The sequence below is a fragment of the Astyanax mexicanus genome, chromosome 19, assembly GCF_023375975.1.
Source record: "Astyanax mexicanus isolate ESR-SI-001 chromosome 19, AstMex3_surface, whole genome shotgun sequence".
NCBI lineage: Eukaryota > Metazoa > Chordata > Actinopteri > Characiformes > Acestrorhamphidae > Astyanax > Astyanax mexicanus.
In genome coordinates this window covers 26,158,060-26,183,327 of record NC_064426.1, presented here as the reverse complement: position 1 = coordinate 26,183,327, position 25,268 = coordinate 26,158,060, and the positions used below count along the sequence as shown (strand labels likewise).

The following is a 25,268-nucleotide window of genomic DNA, read 5'->3' as shown; positions in this document are numbered from 1 at the left end:
TCAAAGCGTGGGAACGAGATCCTAATGTGTAATCATAACTTGTTAAACTGTGTGATTGAGATCCTAATGTGTGGCCACAACTTATTAAAGTGTGGGAATGAGATCTTAATGAGCAACCACAAATTATTAAGGTGTAAGAACAAAAGTCCAGGTCATGTCCAGGTCATTTTTATCCCCACAACTTAAGTATCTTGTTTCTATGCCTTAATAAGTTGTGGTCATGCATTACTATTATTATTATTTTTTTTACATGATGTCATCCAAGGTGCTTGTATGAACCTGGCTCTTTTTTCCTTCAATTCCACCTTAAGTGCTTTAGCTTTTTTTGCTGCATATTTAATTTTTCAGTTCCAACTTAAATTGTGAAGGAGTTAAATTCAACTGTATGCGTTTATAGTCACGTGAATCTCAAACACAAAATATTTTATTTGACCACCAGTCCAAAATGAATAGGTTTAAATGGATAATTTAGCAGTTTTATGTTAAATGTTTAGAAATGTGTTTAGAAATGTTTCTATATTTCAGAGAGAAATTATTTGTCTTGTGGGTGTTAAAGGAATAGTTGTGAATTTTTGACAGAACTAAGCTTAATTTTGCAGGCAGGAAATGTCTAGTGTTATATCTATTAGTCAGTTAATACATTTTTTTTTCATTCAGTACAGTAAAGAATAAATAAGTTTTTTATCTTTTTTTTATTTCTGCTCTTTTAAAAACAACATCTAGAAAAATCTGATAGTCAGATGCAAAAATGGAAAACTCAGAAAAGATATTATATGAATAATATATAATAATATATAATAATAATTATATATATATACATATGTATGTATGTGTATATATATATATATATATATATATATATATATATATATATATATATATATACACACACTTAATATTAATAGTTCAGTAACAGAGGACATAAGTTTAAAGCTTAAACTTGCTCTCCATAATCCAATTTAGCTAGCTGCCAGTCAATTAGCAGAAATTTGGTGCAGAAAACTGGAAAATGGACGTTAGTTTTCTAGTTTTCTTCATTAGCGAAAAAATGTTTCTGGTAAGAAACTGAACCTGAACATCATCAGTTTTTATCAGCTTAGTGCTAAGTTCGGACCTGCTCTGTGTAAATGTATATCCTTTCATTCATAACAGCAATAAGTATCGCTTATATTAGTCTATAGACACGGACTAACTGACTGACTGCTTCCCTGATGTCGTACGTCTTTAACCCCCCTGTTCCTCCCCTCTGCCTCCCTCTGCTTCCACTTTCGTTTCTCAGTCAGGCTGTTTATAAAGCTGCAGTCCTCTGTGTTCTCTGTTCAGGAGACTCTCAGCTATTCCACTGACAGCTGATCTCAAACACCGACTCAGTGCAGGTGAGTGATCCTGACAGAGCTCTGTTTATTCTTCAGCTGTGTGTTTCTTGGGTCTGAAAGGAGGATCTCTGGACTCATCTGCTTTATTAACGTTATCTGTTAGAAGGGTGTTGTTGTAGCAGCTCATGTTTAACTACATGTTTATGGTGGGAATAATGACAGTACCTATTCTTCATACTGCAACTTTTAACTATAGTCGACTCAGTCTTTGAATAATTCAATAATTGAGTATAATTTAAGGGTAAAACACTTGATATAGATTTCATAACATGCGCACATGCGCTGACCTACACAATTTAATTATTTCTCGTGTTTTTATTTATAATTTTTTTTGTTTTTAGGGGGGGTTATGTGCATTAAACAACCTGGACGCAATGTCATCGCACAAAAAAAATATATTAATGTGATGTTTACCTTGCACTGATGTACCTGATCAGCCGATAAATATTTTAATTTTTTTTATTAATTATTAATTTTTTTAATTAATTTAGGATTGCAGGACTTACTGTAAGCTATAATGAACGACAATCCATTTAGCCAACTTCTTTTCTAGAAGCCAGATGTACAGTACAGGCCAAAAGTTTGGACACACCTTCTCATTTAATGCGTTTTCTTTATTTTCATGACTGTTTACACTGTAGATTGTCACTGAAGGCATCAAAACTATGAATGAACACATGTGGAGTTTTATGTACTTAACAAAAAAATGATGACCTGGCCTCCACAGTCACCGGACCTGAACCCAATCCAGATGGCTTGGGGTGAGCTGGACCACAGAGTGAGAAAGGCAAAGGGGCTATTAAGTGCTAATAAACACCTCTGGGAACTCCTTCCTTCAAGACTGTTGGAAAACCATTTCAGGTGACCACCTCTTGAAGTGCATTGAGAGAATGATGCCAAGAGAGTGCAAAGCAGTAATCAGAGCAAAAGGTGGCTATTATGAAGAAACTAGAATATATATATATAGGTAAAAGGTAAAATAACAAAAAAAAAACCTTTTGTGTTAAGTACATAAAACTCCACGTGTTCATTCGTAGTTTTGATGCCTTCAGGGAGAATCTACAATGTAAATAGTCATGAAAATAAAGAAAACATTGAAAAAGAGAACGTGTGTTCAAAATGTTGCCCTGTACTGTAGAGAATAGCTAGAATTTAGTACAACACTGGGTAATGTTAGTACTTTAAAGCAGTTATTTAACCCTGGTCACTGCCCTAAAATTGTGTTTTTCACCTGATCCAACTGATCAGCTAATTAACAATCCTTTATTGAGTTTAACTGTTAAAATGTTTTAGCGCCCAAAGGATCATAAATCAATCATTATGTAAATCCAGCAGTGTATTAGACATTTGTATTTTACAGTAACACCACAGTAAGACCACAAATCAACCGGTTATAATTTTAAGTTGTAAGATGTGTTTCTGTATGGTGTTTTTAAATTCATGCTCGATTTGCCCCCTTTTAATTTTGAGTACCAGCCCCTCCAAAGGTCTCTGCATGGCCCTTTAGAAGATAATACAAATATTATTTTCCCTACATAAAAACTCAATACAATACAAAGTGTATTAAACTGTTAAGTTCTGGAGGTGAAAGGGCAGAGCAGGGGAGAGAAAGGGTTCCGTGCTGCTGCTGGTGTGTGAGACGGAATGTTGGGCCTCATCGGAACTTTAGCCTGTGCAGTGATGTCATCATCGGAACTTTGTCTAGAATTGTGATGACATCATCACACCAGGGTATAAAAGTCTCTCAGACTTGTCTTTCAGTAGATGTGCGACTGCTGTGGAGAAAGCATCTAAGAGAGAGAGGTCGATTGATTATAGAGAGATGATAGAATTTGACTACAGTGAGGACGAAGTGCCCTTTATTATTGCGCATAGAGTTCTAGAGAACATTAGAAAGAAGTACATGGGGTGTCTTGAACAATTGCGTGCATCACCCATTAGATTGCCGCCAAAAAGGCAGAGTGTACCATGCGATGTTCAAGCCCCACAGGCTGTAGTGGAACAGGAGGCTGTTGAGCCTCCAAAACCATCAAAAGCGGACATTCAGGCTGCTCGTGAGAAGGAGGTCAACTGGCCCACATTATTATTCGAGGAGTTCTGTAAAATCGAATGTGACAGGATGCTCAACCTTCTCTGCGACGAAAAGGACGATGGGTCTTTTCGTGTCACTCATTCTGTCAGAGAGAGTATTAGAAAGAGGCACAAGGAGCATCTTGAACAATTGTGCATCTTGGCCAACATTTCAACCAGCACTCTCGAGAAGAAGTGTGTTCAACAACCTGGACCATCCCTTAAATGGCTACCATTAAAGAAGAGTGCGCCATGCAAAGTTCAAGCCCCAAAGGTTGTGGTGAAACAGGAGGCTGTTAAGTTTTCTGTTCTTCACACCCCCGTCCCATCACCAAAACCTGGAGAGGAGAACCAATCGGCCTACTACACCTTACAGGGTAGCAAGATACCTCACCTAGATAAGCAGAGGGAGCGGAGACCAGAGGCTACCCAACCAGAGGAGGAGAAAGTTCAAGCCCCAAAGGTTGTGGTGAAACAGGAGGCTGTTAAGTTTACTGTTCTCCACACCCCCGTCTGTTCAAGACCCTTCCCTACCCAGCCAGCGGAGGAGGAGGAGAAACAATCGGCCTACTACACCTCACCAGGTAGCAAGATACCTTGCCTAGATAGGCAGAGGCTGCGGAGACCAGAGGATACCCAGCCAAAGGAGGAGAAAAAACGTTCGGCCTACCACAGTTCTACTCCAAGTAGCAAGATACCTCGCCTAGATAAGCAGAGAGAGCGGAGACCAGAGGGTACCCAGCCAGAGGAGGGAAAAGTTCAAGCCCCAAAGGTTGTGGTGAAACAGGAGGCTGTTAAGTTTACTGTTCTCCACACCCCCGTCTGTTCAAGACCCTTCCCTACCCAGCCAGCGGAGGAGGAGGAGAAACAATCGGCCTACTACACCTCACCAGGTAGCAAGATACCTTGCCTAGATGGGCAGAAACAGCAGAGGCCAGTGGAGGCAGAGGTGGCTGCCTGCAGGAAACGGGATGCTGAGAAGCAGCACAAAGGAGGCAAACCACTGGAACTACCAGCTCTGACCAGCGAGGAGCCCCTCGACAAGCCCAAGAAGAAACTCAGCCAGGCATTTAGTCTGCTTCAGGATAAGGACTGGGAAAAGGAGATAGAGGGACTACGGCTGATACGAGCTCTCGCAGAACACCATTCTGAGGTTCTGCTGCCAGAGCTGCGTATTGTTTGTATAGCCGTCACCGACGAGGTGAAGAACTTGCACTTGGTGGTCTCTCGGGCCGCCATGGTCACCCTGGCCCATCTCTTTGCTCACCTGCAGAAGAACATGGACAAGGAGTTGAAGGTTGCAGCTTCCGTGCTCCTGCACAGATCTGGGGAGCCCAGCCTATTTATTAAGGAGGCAGTGGAGCTAGCCCTCAGCTACATGGTGCAACACTGTTCACCTGGCCAAGTCCTGGAAGCTCTGCTGGCTGGAGGATTTAGCCACAAAAACAGTGCCGTGAGGACCAGCACTTCTTTACATCTGATGAAGCTGGTCCAGGTAATGGGAGCATCGTGTGTGCTGACTGGCAGGAAACAGTTCGCCAACAGGATTCTGCCTGCCCTCACCAAGCAGGCTTTTGACCCCAACCAGGATGTGAGGCTCTATTGCCGGAACGCCTTACAAACTTTGGCAAGTCACAAAGACGGTGTGAGGATGATAAACAAATTTGTGTTACCCAGAGATCAGCTATTGATACACAAAATGCTTGTGATCTAATCAATGAGGCTGAGGACACAAATGGAGACTGGACAGGGGACCTGACAAAGAACTGAACATTAGACGTGAACAAGGACATAGACTGGACAAGACTACGCAGCAGCTCCTGGTGCAGTGGTAGCTACCGTGCACGCAGCTTCTGACGCTGTGGCAGCAGTTGCGTTTTTATTGTCACTACTTGCGCAGGGTGTAAGATAGGGTCCTAAGACTTCTACAGTGTTAAAAGTGTTATTACAGGCTGTCTAAACAGGATTTAGGCAGTCCTTAGGAATGGGACACATATTTTGGCAAGCTCTTTGCTGGAAAAGACACTTTTACACTACTAAAAATGGCAGATAAATAAAGAATTTCACTTTCAAAAATATCGATATTGTACCTTTTTTGTATCTTTTGCAATACATTATCAATATATGGTATCAAATATTGATTTGTTTTTATAGAAACCCCCAAATCTGACTTACTAAAGACCCCCCCCACCCCCACCCAAAAAAATTCTAAAACATCCACTCATACAGGTTTTTTTTTTTTTTACTCAAAAGTGTCAAATAATTTGTTTGCTTTTGTACTGTAGCTGTGATTTACATAGGTGCATTCTGGAAAACAGCAGTGTTAGGAGCACTTCTGGCCCAAATAAGCAATAAGCAGACCAGATTTGGTTTGCTGGCATGAAGACAGATCGGTAATTATAAGACAGCTATTATAAGACAATTCTGTATTGGATCCGGGCCAAAAGCAAAAAATGGCAGGGACTGTTATGCGGGTTTGCCGGAGAAAAAACAGATCTGGATCAGAGTCGTCTGCTATCAGGGGACTTTTAAAAGTATAGGGCTCAGCAGATCTGTGCCTGATCTTTCAGGCAGGAAATGATCTGTCTTGTGGGTTTTAAAGGAAGAGTTGTGTCTAAAAAGCTTACTGACATTAAAATACATGATTGCATGATTATTATTTTTGTCATTTGTCACTTTGTCACAGGATACATAATGTAATTCTAGCAGTTTTTCATCACATTGTGTCCAAATTCTGTACTTATACTATAATTCAGAAAGAAATTAAATGTCTTGTGGGTATTAAAGAAATAGATGAGTCTAAAAAGCTGACTTTCATTTAATTACATAATCATTTTTGTCATTTTTAACTTTTTGAAAGAACTGTGCTTAATTTTTCAGGCAGAACATGTCTATTGTCATATTTATCAGTTCAGGGCTAGTAAATTCAAAAAATAGAACATTGGGTATAAAACTTAATTATTTTATTTGTTCCATTCAGTACAGTAAAGAAGAACTACATTTTTATCCATTTTTTAATTCATTTATTATACACTTAAAACATATTTTCTATATTTTCAGATTTCCCATTTTTGCATCTTGTAAAAAAAAACAAAAGTTGGATGATACCATCAGGTCCAAAAATGGAATAATCAGAAAAGACAATGTTTTTTTTTTAAATATGGTTTTGAAAGGCAGAAAAAAACAATAAACTAGGACACCATACTAAATGAAAACAAAAAAAAAAAAAAAACAAATAAATTCTGGATTTTCAGATTTTTTCTAGTTTTGCATCTGGTATCAAAAATAATTTGTATGATTTTGATTTTGAAATTTGGATTTCTGTTGAAAGGTTGCAAAAATTAAAAAAATCAGAAAAGATTAATTTTTCTTTTTCATTTTTCCTAAAATTATTTTTATGAAAGGCAGAAGTAATATATATATATATATATATATATATATATATTTAAAAAAATAATTTCTTCTTAAACATACTAAATGAAAAAAAAGTGATCAGAATGTACAAAAAGTAGAAATGTAAAAAGTAGTAGAATACTTCAATACAAAATCTAAATCAAATCAAATCAAATTTATTTGTATAGCGCTTTTTACAACAGGTGTTGGCACAAAGCAGCTTTACAGAAACATGATTACAGGACAAAGAATCAGGTAAAACATTAAACACAGAAAATACAGAATACAGAACCCCCAGTGAGCGCGGAGGCAAGGAAAAACTCCCTGCAGGAGCTGCAGGAGGAGGAAGAAACCTTGGGAGGACCAAGACTCACATTTAAGGGGGGACCATCCTACCACTGGTCAAACGGTTTTTAATATAAAATTTAAAAAGTCTTTTATACATCCATATAGGTTTTAAATATACAGGAGTATAATAGCGCCACTAATGGCTTGGGTGTAATCTGTAGTGGAGAATAAGATGGACGATGAGCAGCTGATCTGTGGTGGGTGGTGGAGAAGAGCTGACTTCAGAAACTTCCAGTCTGGCCGGACAGGAGACACGAGAGCCTGAGGGTCCAACATCAGTATCGGGTCAGACAGGTGGGCAGTCAGTGACTCGGAGGAAGGCAGAGAGATGGAATTAGTTTTGACTGGATTTATGTAAAATAGAGAATATAAAACATTATCAGAGTGTGGATAATGACTCCGGCAGAACTGAATAAAACAGCCTAACTAAAGGCAGAGAGCCAGAGGCATGGAGGCTCCCTGAAACACTGGCATCCACCCACTCCACCCTCCACAAACCTGAGTGACCGTGTGCAGTGGGAGAACAACAGCACCAGCATCTCAGTTTACCACAATTCCCTCTGTCCATGAACCCCTGAATCTGCAGCCTTATCTAAAGGGAAAAACATTAATGACAAAAAGCTAAACTAAACAAGTAAGATTTCAGTCTAGACTTAAAGATTGAGACTGTGTCTGAGTCCCGAACATATTCGGGGAGATTGTTCCAGAGTTGAGGTGCTTTATAAGAGAAAGCTCTTCCTCCTGCAGAGCTCCTCTGAATTTTAGGAACTACTAAGAAACCAGAACCCTGAGATCTAAGTAATCGCGGTGGTTCATAATAGGAGATTTGGTGGTTCGCAAATACTCAGGAGCGAGCCCGTGTAGGGCTTTATACGTTAACAGGAGAATTTTATAGTCTATGCGGAATTTGACTGGAAGCCAGTGCAGTGCTGATAGTACTGGACTAATATGGTCAAATTTTCTAGTTTTAGTAAGGACCCTGGCTGCAGCATTTTGAACTAGCTGAAGTTTATTTAAGTTACTGCCGGAACATCCAGACAGTAGCGCATTACAATAATCTAGCCTTGAGGTAATGAAGGCATGTACTAATTTTTCTGCGTCATGCAGTGATAGGGCATTTCTTAGCTTGGCTATGTTACGTAGGTGTAGAAAAGCTGTTCTAGTAACATTAGATATGTGTTTATCGAATGCTAGATCTGAATCTATAACAACTCCAAGGTTTTTAGCTGCTGAACCAGGTGTGGCGGAGAAGTCGGCCAGATTTAGCATTAAGTCTGATAATTTATTTCTAGCAGCTTTGGGGCCTAATAGGAGAACTTCTGTTTTTTCACTATTTAATAGGAGGAAGTTGCGCGACATCCACGATTTCACATCTTTTACACAATCCTCGATTTTCTTTAATCTCACTCTGTCGTCAGGTTTGGCTGATATGAAGAGCTGCGTGTCATCTGCATAACAATGAAAATTTACGTCATGTTTTCTAATAACTTTGCCCAGTGGGAGCATATATAATGTAAATAATAACGGTCCTAATATAGAGCCTTGTGGAATTCCATATCTTACCTTGGTATAACTGGAAGACATATCATTTAACCTCACAAACTGATAGCGATCGGTTAAGTATGATTTAAACCATGCTAAGGCAGTTCCAGTTACACCAACCATGTTCTCTAGTCTTTCTAAAAGGATAGTATGATCTATTGTATCAAAGGCTGCGCTCAGATCGAGAAGAACGAGTAGGGAAGCACAGCCTTGGTCGGCGGCTGTAAGTAGATTGTTTGTTATTTTAACTAAAGCTGTCTCAGTGCTATGATGAGGCCTAAATCCAGATTGAAATTTTTCATAGATTTGGTTTCTTTGCAGGTAAGAGCAAAGATGTTGGGCTACAGCTTTTTCTAAAATCTTAGAAATAAACGGTAAGTTTGAAATAGGTCTATAGTTAGACAGTACACTAGGATCAAGATTTGGTTTCTTGATCAGAGTTTTAATTACAGCTGTTTTAAAGGCTTTGGGTACATGGCCCAGGGTGAGTGCAAAAAGTAGAAATGTAAAAAGTAGTAGAATAGTTGACAAAATCTAAATCTGCCCCAATTTATAGCAACACTAACAGGCTTTTACATCATCATGCAAATGACATAGGGTTATACTGTAGGTTCTGTTTGTGTGTAGATGGAGGAGATATCGCTCAGGTTGTACCAGAAGGAGGTGGTGCAGAGAGCCCTGCAGGGGGAGAACAGCATCATCTGGCTGCCCACCGGTGGAGGGAAGACTCGAGCTGCGGTTTATGTGGCCAAGAAGCACCTGGAGACCCGTCGCAATGCTAAAGTGGCCGTTCTCGTCAACAAGGTACCTACAGTGTTTAAAATAAATCAGTATTAACCTCAGCTCACTCACTGGAGCACCATCATTCCAGAGAACACAGTTCCACCACTCCACAGCTCAATACTGGGGGGCCTGATACCCCTCTAGACCACCCATGATTGGCATTTGGCATGGTGCCAATAGGATCATGTATAAGTCATGTCTATTGGTAGTGTTTGTCTACAGGGCCTATGCAAGCAGTGTGTGTGCATTTACACATTTGTGGAGCAATGGGTGCAACTTAAAAAAGTGACCAAATGCATTGATTATGGTGAGGATTCATTCTTTACCTACAACTCTGGAACAAAATTAGAGAGAACACTTTAGTATCTGAATCAGTTTCTCTGATATTGCTATTTATAGGTTTATATTTGAGTAAAATGAACATTGTTGTTTAATTCTGTAAACTACGGACAACATTTCTTCCCAATTCCAAATAAAAATACTGTCATTTAGAGCATTTATTTGCAGAAAATGAGAAATGGCTTGAATAACAAAAACAGATGCAGAGCTTTCAGACCTCAAATAATGCAAAGAAAACAAGTTCAAATTCATAAAGTTCATAAAGAGTGAAATAACTCTGGTTTTTAATCACAGTTTTCATGCATCTTGGCATGTTCTCCTCCACCAGTCTTACACACTGCTTTTGGATAACTGTATGCCACTTCTGGTGCAAACATTCAAGCTGTTCAGCTTGGTTTGATGGCTTGTGATCATCCATCTTCCTCTTGATTATATTCCAGAGGTTTTCAATTTGGTAAAATCAAAGAAACTCATAATGTTTAAGTGCTCTCTTATTTTTTTCCAGAGCTGTATATCTGTCTTTATTGCCATAAAATGAAGATCTTAAACTAAAGCATTAAACTGTATATATATACCTTTGCTCAGTTCTTATCTTTGCTCTTCATGTGCTTGTTTTTAATGCTGGGTGTGTGTGTTTTCCAGGTGCACCTGGTGGATCAGCACTATCAGAAGGAGTTTCAGCCACGCCTGGGCCACATTGTAAAGATCATGCCCATTAGTGGAGACAGTCGAGAGAAGGACTTTTTCGGCCGTGTGGTGAAAGAGTCAGACCTGGTCATCTGCACTGCCCAGATTCTGGAGAACGCCCTGATAAACACAGAGGAGGACAAGCATGTGGAGCTAAAAGGTAAAAACAGATACAGCACTTTTAATTCCCTATTTATAGCACATTTAATGCCCTCACATACACAGTAGATCTATTTCTCTGAAATAAGAAAAAGGATTAGTGTGTTTGTGGTTGCCAAATCACAACCGTAAATCCTTTACAAATGACCCCCTACTATTATTGATGGGATAAGCAAATAGTATTATATAGATAGTATACAGTTAGTTTGAATAAATGTAAGTGCAAAACATTCTACAATGTTTAATAATAATAAAAAAAGATTATGAAGTTGTATATTTTTTTAAGTTATGAAGTTGTATATTTTTTTAGATTTTTATTAAAATATAAACAAATAAAAATAGTTATAGATGAGAAAATGTTGCATAGCAGTTTTGAATGGATATGTGAATGAAGAAAAGAAAATGTATGCTCAGTAAAATATTGATTTAATTTAAAAAATAAAATGTGTTACTTTACAGCAGTAAAATGTGATTTAATATTATATATTATATATATAATATTATGTATTAATAAGCATTTTAAAAGGTAAGAAAAAAAGTTCTGAAGCTTAAACCAGAATGAAATATTATATAATAAAATTATAATTAAAATATATAATCCAAAAAACAAAAATTACCTAAGTGAGAGGGAGACAAAGCACAAAATACTAGAGAGAAGATTTTTTTTTTTTTTCATTTTTGCATCTTAAGTTGGATGATACAATCAGATGCAAAAAATGAAAACATCAGAAAAGACAATTATTATAATTTTTCTGTCATTCTTTTAATGAAAGACAGAAATAAAAATATAAATATTGATACACGATTGATGTAATGATTGATGTAACTGATAAGCGTTACACTGACAGAAATATCTGGTGAGTTTTTTTTAAAAGGAATCAATAAATCTAAAAATCTTACTGCCATATAAATACATGGCTAAATTCAAAAATATAAATTTGGGTGTAAACTTAATTTGATTCATTGAATACAGTAAGTTTTCATCCACTCATGCATTTTTTCAGTTTTCAATTATTTTTTTTTTATTTCTGCATCTCACAATTATAAATTCAACAAAAATAAAAATCCAAAAAGTCTAGATTTTCAGATTTTTTCAGTTTTGCATCTGTTAACAGAATTACTAGCTAAGAAATGTCAAAATACAGGTTACAATTTTTAACTTTCCACTCCATTGTTATGCTGATATTATTTGCAATAAACGTGTACAATTCACATTGTTTTATTATAAATTTTTAGTTGTTCTTTTTTTTTTTTTTTACAAGCAAAACAGAGAGGGGTTGACAAATTATTATGGAGAAACAAATGAATTATATATTTGTTTACTAAATAAAATAACACAATTGTTATAAAATTAAGATTTAATTCTATTTTTCTTACTGCAATATACCACATACAGTGGCTTTTATACCTTGTTCAGTTGAAAATATTCTTTGTAAGTTATTAACTCTAATATAACCCTTATCCTCGTTCTCTGTGTTCAGATTTCACCCTGCTGATCATAGACGAGTGCCACCACACTCATAAGGATGCTGTGTATAATAAGATCATGGCTCGCTATGTGAAGAGTAAGCTGGAGGGGGTGAGGAATCTGCCTCAGATTCTGGGCCTCACTGCTTCACCAGGAACTGGGGGGTCCAGGACGCTGGAGGGAGCCGTCAATCATGTTCTGCAGGTGAGTGTTTGTTGGTGTGTCTGGAAAAGACTTCTGTAATCAAGCTTCGAATTGGGAAGTAAGGCTATGTTCACACAGCAGGTAAATGTGGCCCAATCTGGTTCACATTGTGTCGTTTGTCTGGCTGTGTAAACGGCAGAAAACACGTTTAATCTGATTCATATCCGATTCATTGTAATGCGACTCTGTCTGAATGGTCAGAACGGAATTCCTGTGACTTTTACGTCGAACTGAAGGGGAAAAAAAAGTGTCTATTAATACAAAGTAAAAATGGACAAGAGCAGTAATTTGAGGACTTAACCCTACTATTATGTTCATTTGTTCGTTGTTATTTAATTACTGACAACATTACTAATTATTCTATCAATATTTAGTGCAATGGTGTTCTTTACCCCTAACATATAATGGTTCAATTAGAATTATTTGCAATTTTTTTTTATAAAAAAATACATGTTCATACTTTTTTTATGTTTCACTACTTTATTACTTTTGAAAGAGCAATATAAAAAACATTAGATCTAGAACATTTAAACATAACAATGCAAATTTGTTTTAGTTTAGTTTTTGCAGGGGGTGGTTGCAAATATGTGAGATGAACCATTTTCATATTATATGTTGATTACACTTATTTAGGTAAGCAGAAGACGTTTCATTATTGAAAAAAAATACTTTTACCTATTTTTCCTAGATCTTCGAACTTTAAAACGGTTCAATTAGACCCGTAACATAACAGGAGGGTTAAGTGTTGGAAAAACGAGATAAAATACCTCATAAATATTTGGACTGATGCGTTTCTTCCAAAAGTATTAGTGTCACGTCCTGGCCTTGTCTCATGTCTCTGTGTGTTTTCCTCACGTGACCTGTGCCCCTCTGTGTCTCCTGTCTCAGTAGTTTTCCACCACGTGTCTCATTTGTAGCTCCGCCCCTTCCCCAGGTGTTTCCACTTCTAGTGTGTTTCATGTTTAGTATAAATAGCCCTCCTCTGTCACTTGTCCTTCGTCGGTCTTTGCACCTTCACCTGTCATTCGCCTCTCTCTGTTTCTAAGCTTCTCTCAGTGTTTCCTTGTCTCCTATAGCCTTAGTCCCTTGTTTCTCGTTTATTTCTTGTTTTCTCGTTTATAGTTTATTTCCTTGTTTATTTCTAGTTTATTCCCTTGTATATATTCCCTGTTTATTTATTATCATTATCTCTAGTTGGTTTAGTTTATGTTCTTTTGTTTCACTGTTTATTTTGGTTATTGGTTTTTGGTTTATCTTTGTTACGTGTTTACTCGTTCCTTGTTCCTTTGTTCATTTGTTATTAATTAATCAAATTATTTATTTCGCCCTACCTGCACTTGCGTCCGCCTCCACGTCTTCCCTGCACCACACCCTGACAGTTTGCGTTGCAGCCACACTGTGTTCCTAATGAATTGTCCGAATGCAGCTACTGACTTCGACTGTAGCATCAAAGGAATATAAAAAAAAAAAAAAACCTGACCATGGCTGAATTTTATGCCCTTTTTTAGCAAGCTGAATTCTCAGTGTGAATTCTCATTGACAATCTTAGCTTCAGCCTGAAACTCATGTTGCTAGTATTGCGATGTTGTTCAACGAGCAGGTAGAGAGGAAGTGACAGTTTAAATAAGGAAAGGAAGTGGGAGGAGTGAGGGAGTGGATCAATCTCCTAAAACTTAGTTATGACACATAACTCCACTTGTATATAGCTCTTGAGATTCTGACTAAACTAAAGTGAAACTTAATGTGAAGCATTATTTATAATGGTCGCGCATGAGTGCCACTTACATAGCACTTACAAAGCGTTCAGAATGATGTCAGAAATGGGTCACATTAAAAAATGTTGTGTGAACAGCCTAAAATAAATATCGGATTTGGCTGAATATATTTAGACTTTTAATGATATTCCACAGTTGATTTTGGTTTGACTGATATCGTTACTGGTTGAATCTTGTTTTTCAATCTTCATCATAGCTTATTTGACTTTTATAGGCACAGCTTTGTTCTAAACTACAGACTCCAAATGTGTTTGAAAGCTTGGAAGCAAGCCTATGTATTTTATATCTGCACAAGGGAAGCACTAAACACACATCAGTAATTATAAACACCTGGGAATCCAAATGCCCCAAACAAGTACCTAATGGACCCTAGTAAATAATTGACTAGATTAAAGTTTTTCATGTTTTCCATCAAAATAACTGTATTGTCCATACAGAAAATTAGTAATTTTAAGTTTCTTTGGGTTTTACTCAGATTTTCAGTTTCTTTTTTGAGTCAAAAGTTAAATAAAATACATTGAATATCTTGAACTCATGACTTGGCACATCTCCTTGCTTAATCAACACACAATATAATCATTAATATCATCAATTATCATTATTGTAACATTTATTCTCTCTTTCAGATCTGTGCCAATCTGGACTCTGTAATTGTGTCCACTGAAGAGTATGTGCCAGTGCTTAAAGATGCTGTTCCCAGACCCATAAAGAAGTATGACATTGTGGAGACACGAGTTTTCGTAAGTCATTGTTCTGTATTGAAACCTATAATCAGCTTTTTGCAAATGTAAAGAAGTGTAAGCCTGCTTGCTAATGTACGTGTTCTATGTGCAATTTGTTCTCAAAAGGATCCTTTTGGGGATCATCTGAAGATGATGATGAAGATAATCCATGGGTTCATGCCGTTGGAGGCACAGATTAACCTTCGGGAGATGGGAACTCAGGAGTATGAAGCTGATGTGGTGGAGCTGGAGAAGAAAGGTCAGAGGAATCACATTGTCAATAGAGAGCCATTGTATATCCAAATGTTTGCGGACAGCTCCTCAAATGAACACATCCAGCTACATAAAGTTGCACAGATTGATGATATAGACGTGAAAATGCACAGATGTAGTAGAGTCAACAGAATAGTTGCATGTACCTGATATGCATGTACCAGATAGCACCTTGGCTAATGCCATGTGTGGGCTAGAGGGGTATTTAGCACCCAGCATTAAGCTGTGGAGGAATAGAACTGTGTTTTCTGGAATGAAGGTGCTCCATATGAGGTTGGGTGAGCTCACTTATGCTTTTGTCAGTGACTGCAATCAAATCCTCACAGCAATGCGCCAACATCTAGTAGAACGCCTTTACTGGATAGTAGAGACAGTTACTCCAACATAAGCCATATAAACTCTTTTTGATACCCTTGATTTAGGAAGAAACAATAAATCAGCACATGCCCAGTACTTTTGTCCATATAGTATATTTCCAAGAAGTTAAAGAAGAATGCGTGTTACTGAGAGCTGAATTATAGGTCAGTTCCACTTTACAGAATATTAAAATTAAACGTTCAGTCTGTATTATGCATATAACTGATGTTTTGAGTAGTAGTAGTGGGGTTGGTGTGTGTCCAAAGTGTTTTATTGTTAAATAGTACAGTTATTTTTTTCTAAGCAGTTTTAATTCGTAATAGTATTGTTCTGAAGTTTTCAGTGAACTGGTTAATGAGGATCTTGGCCGCTACAGGGCTCCGATCAGAGAGCACAGAGTCATCAGGGATGATTTAATTCGTTTACTGATATAAATGAACAGCCTCAGTAGCATTGACAACAGTAGCAGTTTCAGCAGATAAACACAGACAAGTACAGAATTATAAATGCAGTATTTCTAAATTATCATTACACAGTATTAGCTAAACTAATAAACTGACTTCAGAGAGGTAAATGGGCAAAATTGTAGAAGCTGTTAAATATAAACCCTCACAAGTTTCAGTAAGATCACAGCAACATGCTCCAGCAGGGGGTAAAATCTAGCTGCACATGCTGCAGTTAACTAACTAGTGAGCAGCCTAAAACGTGGCATATTATCCCTGTTTACTTTGCATATTCCTGCTCCACATAACTACATATAGTACACACAAGACCTTGAGTACACTGTTTGGTCAACTGAATCCACCAAAAACGCAATTAGCACAAATTAACAGTTTAAATGAGGAGCTGAAACTTACATTGTCTCTGACTGCTAACTGCTGCCTGTGACCCTAGCAGCAACAGGTACGTGCATCAAAATAAAAGTCCTCCTCTAAAAATAAATGTCCATGAGGTACTGAGCAGCACTAGCACTGCAGATTATAAGTAGCTAGACCAAACACTAATTATTTTAACAGTGAATGTCCAATATGAAGAATTCACAACAAGTATAAACAGTACATTTATACACATCTGCAGTGTCAGATAAATCTCTGTATCTGTTGATTGTCCGCTTCATAGGATTCAAGGTAAAGAATAACTCAGCTTTAAATAGTATATTATTGAATACATATATGTTACTTGCTACACATAAAGTATCAGTCAAAAAAAAAGTTTTCCATCATTTTAAAATGTCCTGCATTGTAAATTAATAATACAATTATCAAAACTATGAGCAAAAACACATGGAATTGTTTAGGAAACTAAAAAAAAGTGTTAAACAAACCAGAATATGTTTTATATTTGACTTGCTTGGATGGCAGTTATGGGGTAAAGTCACCTGGAATAGCTTCATTGCTTCTTAGCTTCAGGATTCTTGAGTCTGGAATTGTGAAAGAGTGTGTGTGTGTGTGTGTGTGGTGTTTTCAGGTGTTCAGAGGGAGGACAGGTCTTTGGCTCAGTGTGCCCTGCACCTTCGGAAGTATAACGATGCTCTTCTTATTAACGACACAGTGCGCATGGTGGACGCCCTGCGGCTTCTGGAAGAGTTTTACAGCTCAAAAATGGAAAACACGATGGATGCAACAAATCTCTTCCTCTTAGGACTCTTTGAAGGTATGAAATTCAAATCTTACTAATGATGACAGACCTTCTAATAAATGCTTATATATAATGCTTATGCTATTTGACTACCCCTGTGTTGTATATCTGGCTATTAAAACAATATTGATGATGATTCTCTCTTAATGATGGACAAGAGTAAGGTTGCTTAGCTCTACTGACAGAGGTAATCATAGCATTCTTCAACATATAGAGCCAATCAGCTTGCTTGTTGTGCCTAGAGCATATTAGGGTCAGCTTGCTAGTGGAGATCCGTGCAGGCACAGTAGCCATACCAAGCAGAATAAATGGTGCATTATGGTTCAAAATGCTATAAATTGTCCATGAGGATTTTTGTCAGATTTTGTAAGTGATTATGATTTAAACTATGTTGTTTAAATGGTCTTGCATGACTGGAAGTATCTAATTATATTGACATAGTGATGATGTAGGAAGAAGGGGGTGCATGATGAAATTGTAGGGCTCACAAGTCAGCCACCGCCTCTTTTCAAAGTGCTCTGATGCAGCAATTATGAGTAGCAACACTGCACATTTGGAGGAAAGTGCAGCGACTCGGTTCCAATACATCAACCCACACAGAGAGAGAGCAATGCCAATTGTGCTCTCTCAGGGTTCCAGCAAGCTGCATGACCGGGATTCAAACCAGCAATCTCCCAAACGTAGTGGCAGCGCTTTAGCCCGCTGGACCAATTTTTTTTACAAATAATTTGTCAGGGGCACCGATTGGTCCAGCGGTCTAAAGCGCTGCCACTATGAGCAGGAGATCGCTAGTTCGAATTCTGGTCATGCAGCTTTGCCATCAGGCTGCTGGTGCTCAGAGGGAGCAAAATTGGCCATGCTCCCTCCAGGTGGGTAGATGGCGCTCTCTCTCCACATCACTAAAAGGTGATGTTCGCATCACAGGGCGTCTGTGAGCTGATGTATCTGAACCTAGTCGCTGTGCTTTCCTCCAAGCACGCTGGATAATCCGTGATGCTGCATCAGCAGCAGGTCGAAAAGAAGCGGTGGCTGACTTCACGTGTATCGGAGGAAGCGTATGTTAGTTCTCACCCTCCTGGTGTGTTGGGGCATCACTAGTGATAAGGGGAGTCCCAATAGGTGGGTTGGGTAATTGACTATGTAAATTGGGGAGAAAATGAAAAAAAAAAGTTGTCATTTCCATAAATAATCCGTAGCTGCAGTCAACACAGTGCCTAACCCCAGAACAACCCCAGAAACAGAGGTCTGTATATTATTAGTGGAGTTTTATTGTGTATGTGATGGACTTGATATATAAATGATGTACAAATGGATGTTTAAAGCAATTGACCAAGACATTTCTCTTCACGCAGAGAACCACGTAGAGCTGAAGCTGTTGGCCTCTAATGCACAAAACGAAAACCCCAAGTTAGATCAGCTGCAGAGCACCCTGTTGGAGCAGTTTCAGGATGAAAACTCACGAGGAATCCTCTTCTCCAAAACCCGCGAGGGCACGCGCTGCCTGTGCGACTGGGTGTGTGCCAACCGGAAGCTGAAGCGCGCTGAAATCCGTGCTGCTATTCTCACTGGAGCTGGCAATGGTGCCAATCACATGACACAGGTAACACCCAGGCAAATTCAGTTGTGTATTTTTTGGCTGGCTTACACACATAAATTCAACAAACATATTATTCCTAATTATTCCTAAATCACACAGTATATACATCCTCAACTTAGTGAAATTTGGCAAAAATTAATGTTTTTTTTATATCACTATATAGCACAGAACAGACAAATAATGCAATAGCTGTTTTCTTCAGGCCTAGATTGTAGCCTGCTGACATTAGCATTAGCTTTTTGGCCTTTTATTGGGCTCCAGAAGCATCTTGCTCTGGAAGACCACACCTGTGCTAGCTTTGGGCAGACTAGCATTAGCAGACTAGCATTTAGCAGCTCCAGAGTCACTGATGAGCTACAGTGAGTCCAAGAAGTATTTGATCCCTTGCTGATTTTCTTCGTTGGCCCACTAATAAAGACATGATCATTCTATACTTTTAATGGTAGATGTATTCTTACATGGAGAGACAGAATATTAAAAAGAAAATCCAGAAAATAAATCTAAGGAATATATATTAATTGATTTGTATTTCATGGAGTGAAATAAGTATTTGATCCCTTAGTATTCATTAGCAGTTCTGGCTTTTACAGACCAGTTAGACACTCCCAAACTTGTTACCTGACCTGAAGCCACCTATTCTCACTAATCACTTGTGTGAAAAACACCTGTCCACAGAATCAGACAGATCACACAGAAGTCTCCAACATGGGTAAAACCAAAGAGCTGTCACAGGACCTCAGAGTCAGAATTGTTGACCTTCACAAAGCTGGAATGGGCTACAAAAAGATTAGTAAGGTGTTGGATGTGAAAGTAACAACTATTGGTGCAATTATCAGAAAGTTTAAAGAGTATAACATGACAATCAACAGACCTCGGCCCGGTGCTCCAAAGAAGATTTCGCCTCGTGGGGTGGCAATGATGCTGAGAACGGTCAGAAATCGTCCTGCAACCACTCGGCAGGAGTTAGCAAATGACCTGAAGGCAGCTGGGACCACAGTTTGCAAGGAAACAATTGGCAACACTTTGCGCAACAATGGATTCACATCCTGCAGTGCCCGAAAGAGAGCTGTGCTGAAGAGAGCACATGTGGAGGCGCACCTCAAGTATGCCAATGATCATTTGAAAGATGAACCAAGTTATTGGGAGAAGGTTTTGTGGTCAGACGAGACCAAAATTGAACTTTTTGGCCTCAACTCCACCCGCCATGTGTGGAGGAAGAAAAATGCTGCCTATGACCCCAAGAACACTGTGCCCACCGTCAAGCATGGAGGTGGAAGCATAATGTTTTGGGGGTGTTTCTCTGCCAAGGGTACAGGGCTACTTCACCGCATCACTGGGAAGATGGATGGAGCCATGTACCGCACAATCCTGAGGGACAACCTCCTCCCCTCTGCCAGGGATCTGAAAATGGGCCGTGGTTGGGTCTTCCAACATGATAACGACCCTAAACATACAGCAAAGGCAACAAAGGATTGGCTCAAGAAAAATCACATTAAGGTCATGGAGTGGCCCAGCCAGTCGCCAGACCTCAATCCGATCGAAAATCTATGGAGGGAGCTGAAGGTCAGAGTTGCCAAGCGACAGCCCACCAACCTTCATGATTTAGAGAGGATCTGCAAAGAAGAGTGGGCCAAAATTCCCCCTGGTGTGTGTGCTAAACTTGTGGTTAACTACAACAAACGTCTCACCGCTGTGCTTGCAAACAAAGGCTTTGCCACTAAGTATTGAGTGTGTTTGGCAAGAGGGATCAAATACTTATTTTCCTCATTGAAATACAAATTAATTCAAATATATTCTTTAAAATTATATTCTGGATTTTTGTCTTGATATTCTGTCTCTCCATGTTAGAATATATCTACCATTAAAAGTGCAGAAGGATAGTGTCTTTATTAGTAGGCAAACAAAGAAAATCAGCAAGGGATCAAATACTTCTTGGACTCACTGTATGTACCCACAATGGTGCTGGGCATTAATTAGCCTAGCTTTGGCATTGTAATTACAGTTCTTATGGGAACAATAAATAATTTAATTTAAAGTTATATGCTATGAGATTTAATGGCCATTGTATTGTAATATAAAGCAATAAATCATTTACCTTACATTCACTGTGCTTTTATGGTTTCATTGGATTTTGTTAGTATGGCAATGCGGTGGATTATTTCTGTTTTTAAAAAGCCAAATTTGTGTAAGTGTTTTTATGTCTTTGCTTTGAGAAAACACATAATATTCTTGCTGTGTTTATGTCCACTGATAGAGAGGACAGAAAGAAACGATACAAAAATTCAGAGATGGAACCCTCAACCTCCTCATCTCCACTAGTGTGGCCGAGGAAGGCCTGGACATCCCAGAATGCAACGTGGTGGTGCGCTACGGACTGCTGACCAATGAGATAGCTCAGCAGCAGGCCAGCGGACGAGCCCGGGCTCAGAACAGCGTGTATTCGGTAGTGGCTCAGGTAGGAGGTCGGGAGATGCGCAGGGAGAAGACCAACGAGTATCTGGAGGAGCTGACCGGCAGAGCCATCGCCCAAGTGCAGAAGATGGATCGCAGAGAGTTCTGCAAGAAGGTTATTCACCTGTTAAAGCTGCTGCTTTATTTTAATGTGCAGGTTTGAGCTGTTGGTTCTGGTCCTTCTAACATGTTCTGTGTTGGGTCAGGTGTGCGAGCTGCAGAGAGCTGCTGTGATGGATCGGATTCTGGCCAGCAGGCAGAAAGAGGAGAAGAGGAAGCGCTACAATCCCTCCCAGGTGCAGTTCACCTGCAGGAGCTGCTTCATTGCCGTTGGCCACGGAGACGACATAAAAGTCGTGAACAACAACCACCATGTCAACATTAACCAGGACTTTAAGTGAGTTACACAGCAGCCTAAATAACTGCTTGGCTAAAAATGTAATCCTATTAATGTACTATCAGCAATTGTAGCTAAGGAAGCTAATAGCTAGCAGACTAGCATTATAACATAAAAACGACATGCTTGAGCCATCACACATCATTTCAAATCATGTCAGGTTGGATAAGGTTTCCAAAAACGCATTTATTTACAGTATTTTAAGTTGTTCTTTATGTTTACACCGATATTTCAAATTAAATGAGATCATGTGATCCATATTTTCTTGAGTTACTGCAAATTGCATATGGTCACAGGCTGCTGCAGTTCCTCATTCAGCTGCTAGACGCAATACAGACCTGATCCAGATCTGTAGCTGTGGAACCCCATTTAATCCAGGGAGGAAATCCCTGCTCCAAGTGCTGAATGTTTTTACTTAATACTAACAGGATACCCTTCTTAAGTGTGCATCATTTGGCCTAATACTGGGAGAAGAAAAACACAAAACAACTAGCAAGTACTGCTAATGACACTCTGTAATGCTTTACAGTGCAGTTCTATATAAGAAAGGATGGACATTTGATGCAGATTATGCTGGTTGATTCTAAAAAGCAAAGTACATGTCATCTTGAGCTGAGTCTGTTTAAACATTTGGTTGCTGTCCTATAATAGTATATTTTTCAAAAATCTAACATTTCTGTGAGTAGAGTGACTTTCAGATTGTGCTGTACAGTTTTAGGGTGTCACTGAGTGTGTTTGTGTTCTACAGGAATTACTATAAGGTAGGAGGACAGGTTCATCTAGATCGCACGTTTGAAGACTGGGAGCCTGGCCGTGTCATCAGCTGTGCTAGTTGTGGACGGGTAATGTTCATGTTTGTTTTTGTCCCCCCCTGTTTTTTTGTTATATCAACCCCTTTAAGAAAGTAACCTCAGTGACATCACAGCGTTTATATTGTTTTACTATTAGGGGCTATTATTAAGGGACTAGAGAAAACCTAAGCAATTAGTAACACTCTTTTACTAGCCTTCAGATTTGCTCAAGAATAGTAAAGCGTAGAAAAATGGTGTAAAGCTTGGATTCAGCTGCATCCAAGCTTTACCACACCAAAAGCAAGGCAACTGAGGTAATGCTTAAAATGTCCACCCTGTTGGGGTAAAAATATTATGGTAGTTAAAATAGTAAAAGTTAAATGTACCATGTTTTTCTATAAGGCGCACCTGATTATAAAGCACACTGTCAATGAACGTCTATTTTCTGGTCTATTTTCTTATGTAAGGCGAACCGAATTAGAAGGTACATTTAGCGATGCTAGTAAAGATGCCTACAATGAAGTAAGCAAGAGTTTCCAGTTTCAGTGAAGGTTCTCTAGTACTAAAACTCCAGCTGCCGCAGCATTAGCATTAGCCACTAACCGCAGCGCTAGCAGGTTAGTGATAGTGCTAGGCTGAGGAACCCTTAGGGCTATCGGCTTGCAGTTATTTCCACGTAGCTTGTTTTAACACAGTAAACGCACAGACTACAGTTCAATATACACACTTCTAAACAGCAAAAATGTTAACTGCTAGCGCTGTGGTTAGTGGCTAATGCTGCGGCACCCAGCTTTAGTGCTGGAGAAACTCCTGTATAACGCTGTACTTCAAGAGTGGCTTTACTGCTCCTTACAACCTGACTGGTAGAATTCATACATAAGGCGCACTGGATTATAAGGCGCACTATAAGTGCCCCTTATGGTCCCAAAAAACTGTATTTTTTAAACAGTTCATCATGAACTATTTAACATTTCTACAATTCTCTCATTTTCATAAAATGCCTATTTTTGCAAAAATTGTCCACCCTGTTGTGCACCTCACCATAAAAGCGTGGACGAATGCAGAAAATGAGACAAAAAATGAGAAGTGATTATAAAAAGGAAATATGATTTCTGCAGAAATTAGGAATCAGGAATCGTATAAATATAAAGATTAGTCAAAAAAATAGTACATCATAATTTTTTAAGACCCATTTCTCATCTTTTTTCATATCTTTTTTTTTTTCAGGAGTGGGGGATGGAGATCAAACTGAGGAAGGTGGTGATGCTGCCCTGTCTCAAAATAAAGAACTTTTCAATGAAGACTCCTGAGGGAAACCGTGTAGCCAAGCAGTGGAAGGAGGTGGAGTTCCCTGTGGAGGAGTTTGACTTTATTAAGGACATACCCAACCAATTTCCTGACCTAGACCTGGATCTGGACCTAGACCTGGACCTAGATTAAGCACGGCCTGAGAGATCAGGGTGGTACAGTGTAATAATACCAAACTGCACTTCAGATTCCACTCCTGCTCCTCCTTCACTCCTGTCTTAGCATGATGATGAACAAGTAGCTTCTTCTATCATCTCTGTTTTTATATATTTTTAAAACTGTTTTACTCCACTTTGACCATCGGGTGTCGCTGTTGTGCAATATATGTTATGAAAAGGGCTCTAAAATGAGGACTGCAAGTCTCTACTAGAGAACCGTAAGGACAGGATTAGTTTTACAGACATGCTGTATTTCCATGAAGTAAAGTTTCCTCAGGAATTCTGTAAAATGTTTATCAGCAGTTTGCACTGGATAAAAGAGCTCTGTGTAAAGTAAAGGTAAAGCCATGCCAAAATATTAGGGATGTAATACGTTAGGCTTCCTAGTATTGAGTTTAATTATAATATCAGAAATTCCCATAATTTGGCATACATTAGAAATTAGAAATGAACTAGAAAACCTATGGAAACTCCTTTTTCACAGTTTATGATGGAATAATTTATATTATTCCCAAATGATTCCGAATATTTCCTATTGAGAAATTAAACAACCTTGTAAGTTTATAGTAGATTAAACTTCATTTATGTGCAGTCTATAAAGATCTTACAGGACCAAATCTCAAAGTAGGTCTGTCACAATAATAATGATAATTATCAGTTTTATCACACAATATATGGACATGAACTCGGTCACTTTGCTGATCTCGTTATGGGACATAACATTTTTGGAGAGCTTATTAATATGAATAAGCCAGTATGTCAACTTAGTTTGTTTGTTTTATTTAAAATATTTAGTCATATATTTATCTCTACTATGCTAGTGCTGGTGGTAAAAACACAACTATGGTAAGCAAACCTTACTGAAGCTCAGTGATTACCTGTTCAGCAGAAAAATAGCCAACTCACCCATTTCCATGGCTGCAGCAAACAGTGTTCATGCTGTTGTTTTTCTTACCTGGCAACCTGGAGTGTGGAAATGGGACTGGAGGAATGGAGGTGGGCAGTGCGCAATAAGAACATAATCACTGACTCTGCTGTCAAGAGCTGCCAGCGCTTAAACTCAGCATGTTTCCTTAATGTCTGATGATACATCCTGATAGTAGAGAAAATGCAATCTTTAATCGTCCATTTAAAATCAGTAGTTCCTTCCTCTGTAATAGGTTGTAATTGTATTATTATGGTACTGTGTTATCAATGGAATAATATTGTTTCAAAATGACAATAGTGTTGTTAATCGCAATTATTTTTGGGACAATATATGATCCAAACTACAAAAATGTAGTAGTAATTTTTTCTTTTTATTTGTTCTTTCATTATGACATTATGAACATGAACTGGTGAGGAACTGACCGTCTGTCTTGCTGCTTTACATTTTCATGTATTTTTCTTTTCGACTTTAGTAATATTATGAAATAAAATACTTGTCATCTTA

At 38.5% G+C, this 25,268-nt stretch overlaps 2 protein-coding genes across 3 annotated transcripts; both read left to right on the top strand.

The window, feature by feature from the left end:
* The first annotated feature begins 1,267 nt into the window (after positions 1-1,267).
* On the top strand, positions 1,268-25,268 carry dhx58 (DEXH (Asp-Glu-X-His) box polypeptide 58). Its single transcript, XM_022672600.2, has 12 exons — positions 1,268-1,376; positions 9,357-9,533; positions 10,494-10,698; positions 12,179-12,369; positions 14,771-14,884; positions 14,993-15,125; positions 16,964-17,149; positions 18,487-18,734; positions 20,986-21,297; positions 21,389-21,579; positions 22,328-22,421; positions 23,598-25,268. Exons 2-12 carry the CDS (start codon positions 9,357-9,359, stop codon positions 23,808-23,810), a joined length of 2,064 nt encoding a protein of 687 aa, XP_022528321.2. The 5' UTR covers positions 1,268-1,376; the 3' UTR covers positions 23,811-25,268.
* LOC125784444 (TOG array regulator of axonemal microtubules protein 1-like) lies at positions 3,153-5,515 on the top strand. Of its 2 annotated transcripts, none has more exons than XM_049468079.1 (2): positions 3,153-3,720; positions 4,219-5,515. In XM_049468079.1, exons 1-2 carry the CDS (start codon positions 3,199-3,201, stop codon positions 5,158-5,160), a joined length of 1,464 nt encoding a protein of 487 aa, XP_049324036.1. In that variant the 5' UTR covers positions 3,153-3,198; the 3' UTR covers positions 5,161-5,515. The 2 variants fall into 2 exon arrangements, with proteins under 2 accessions (XP_049324036.1, XP_049324035.1); XM_049468078.1 differs by having other exon boundaries at positions 3,910-5,515.

What these genes read in the sequence shown, in the direction of transcription:
- LOC125784444 (XM_049468078.1), top strand. Translation starts at nt 3,199, where the DNA reads ATGATAGAATTTGACTACAGTGAGGACGAAGTGCCCTTTATTATTGCG. An exon ending in GCAAAGTTCAAGCCCCAAAG is followed by an intron (nt 3,721 to 3,909) that starts GTTGTGGTGAAA and finishes CAAGCCCCAAAG; the next exon opens with GTTGTGGTGAAACAGGAGGC.
- dhx58 (XM_022672600.2), top strand. Translation starts at nt 9,357, where the DNA reads ATGGAGGAGATATCGCTCAGGTTGTACCAGAAGGAGGTGGTGCAGAGA. An exon ending in GGTGGAGCTGGAGAAGAAAG is followed by an intron (nt 15,126 to 16,963) that starts GTCAGAGGAATC and finishes TGGTGTTTTCAG; the next exon opens with GTGTTCAGAGGGAGGACAGG. An exon ending in AACATTAACCAGGACTTTAA is followed by an intron (nt 21,580 to 22,327) that starts GTGAGTTACACA and finishes TGTGTTCTACAG; the next exon opens with GAATTACTATAAGGTAGGAG.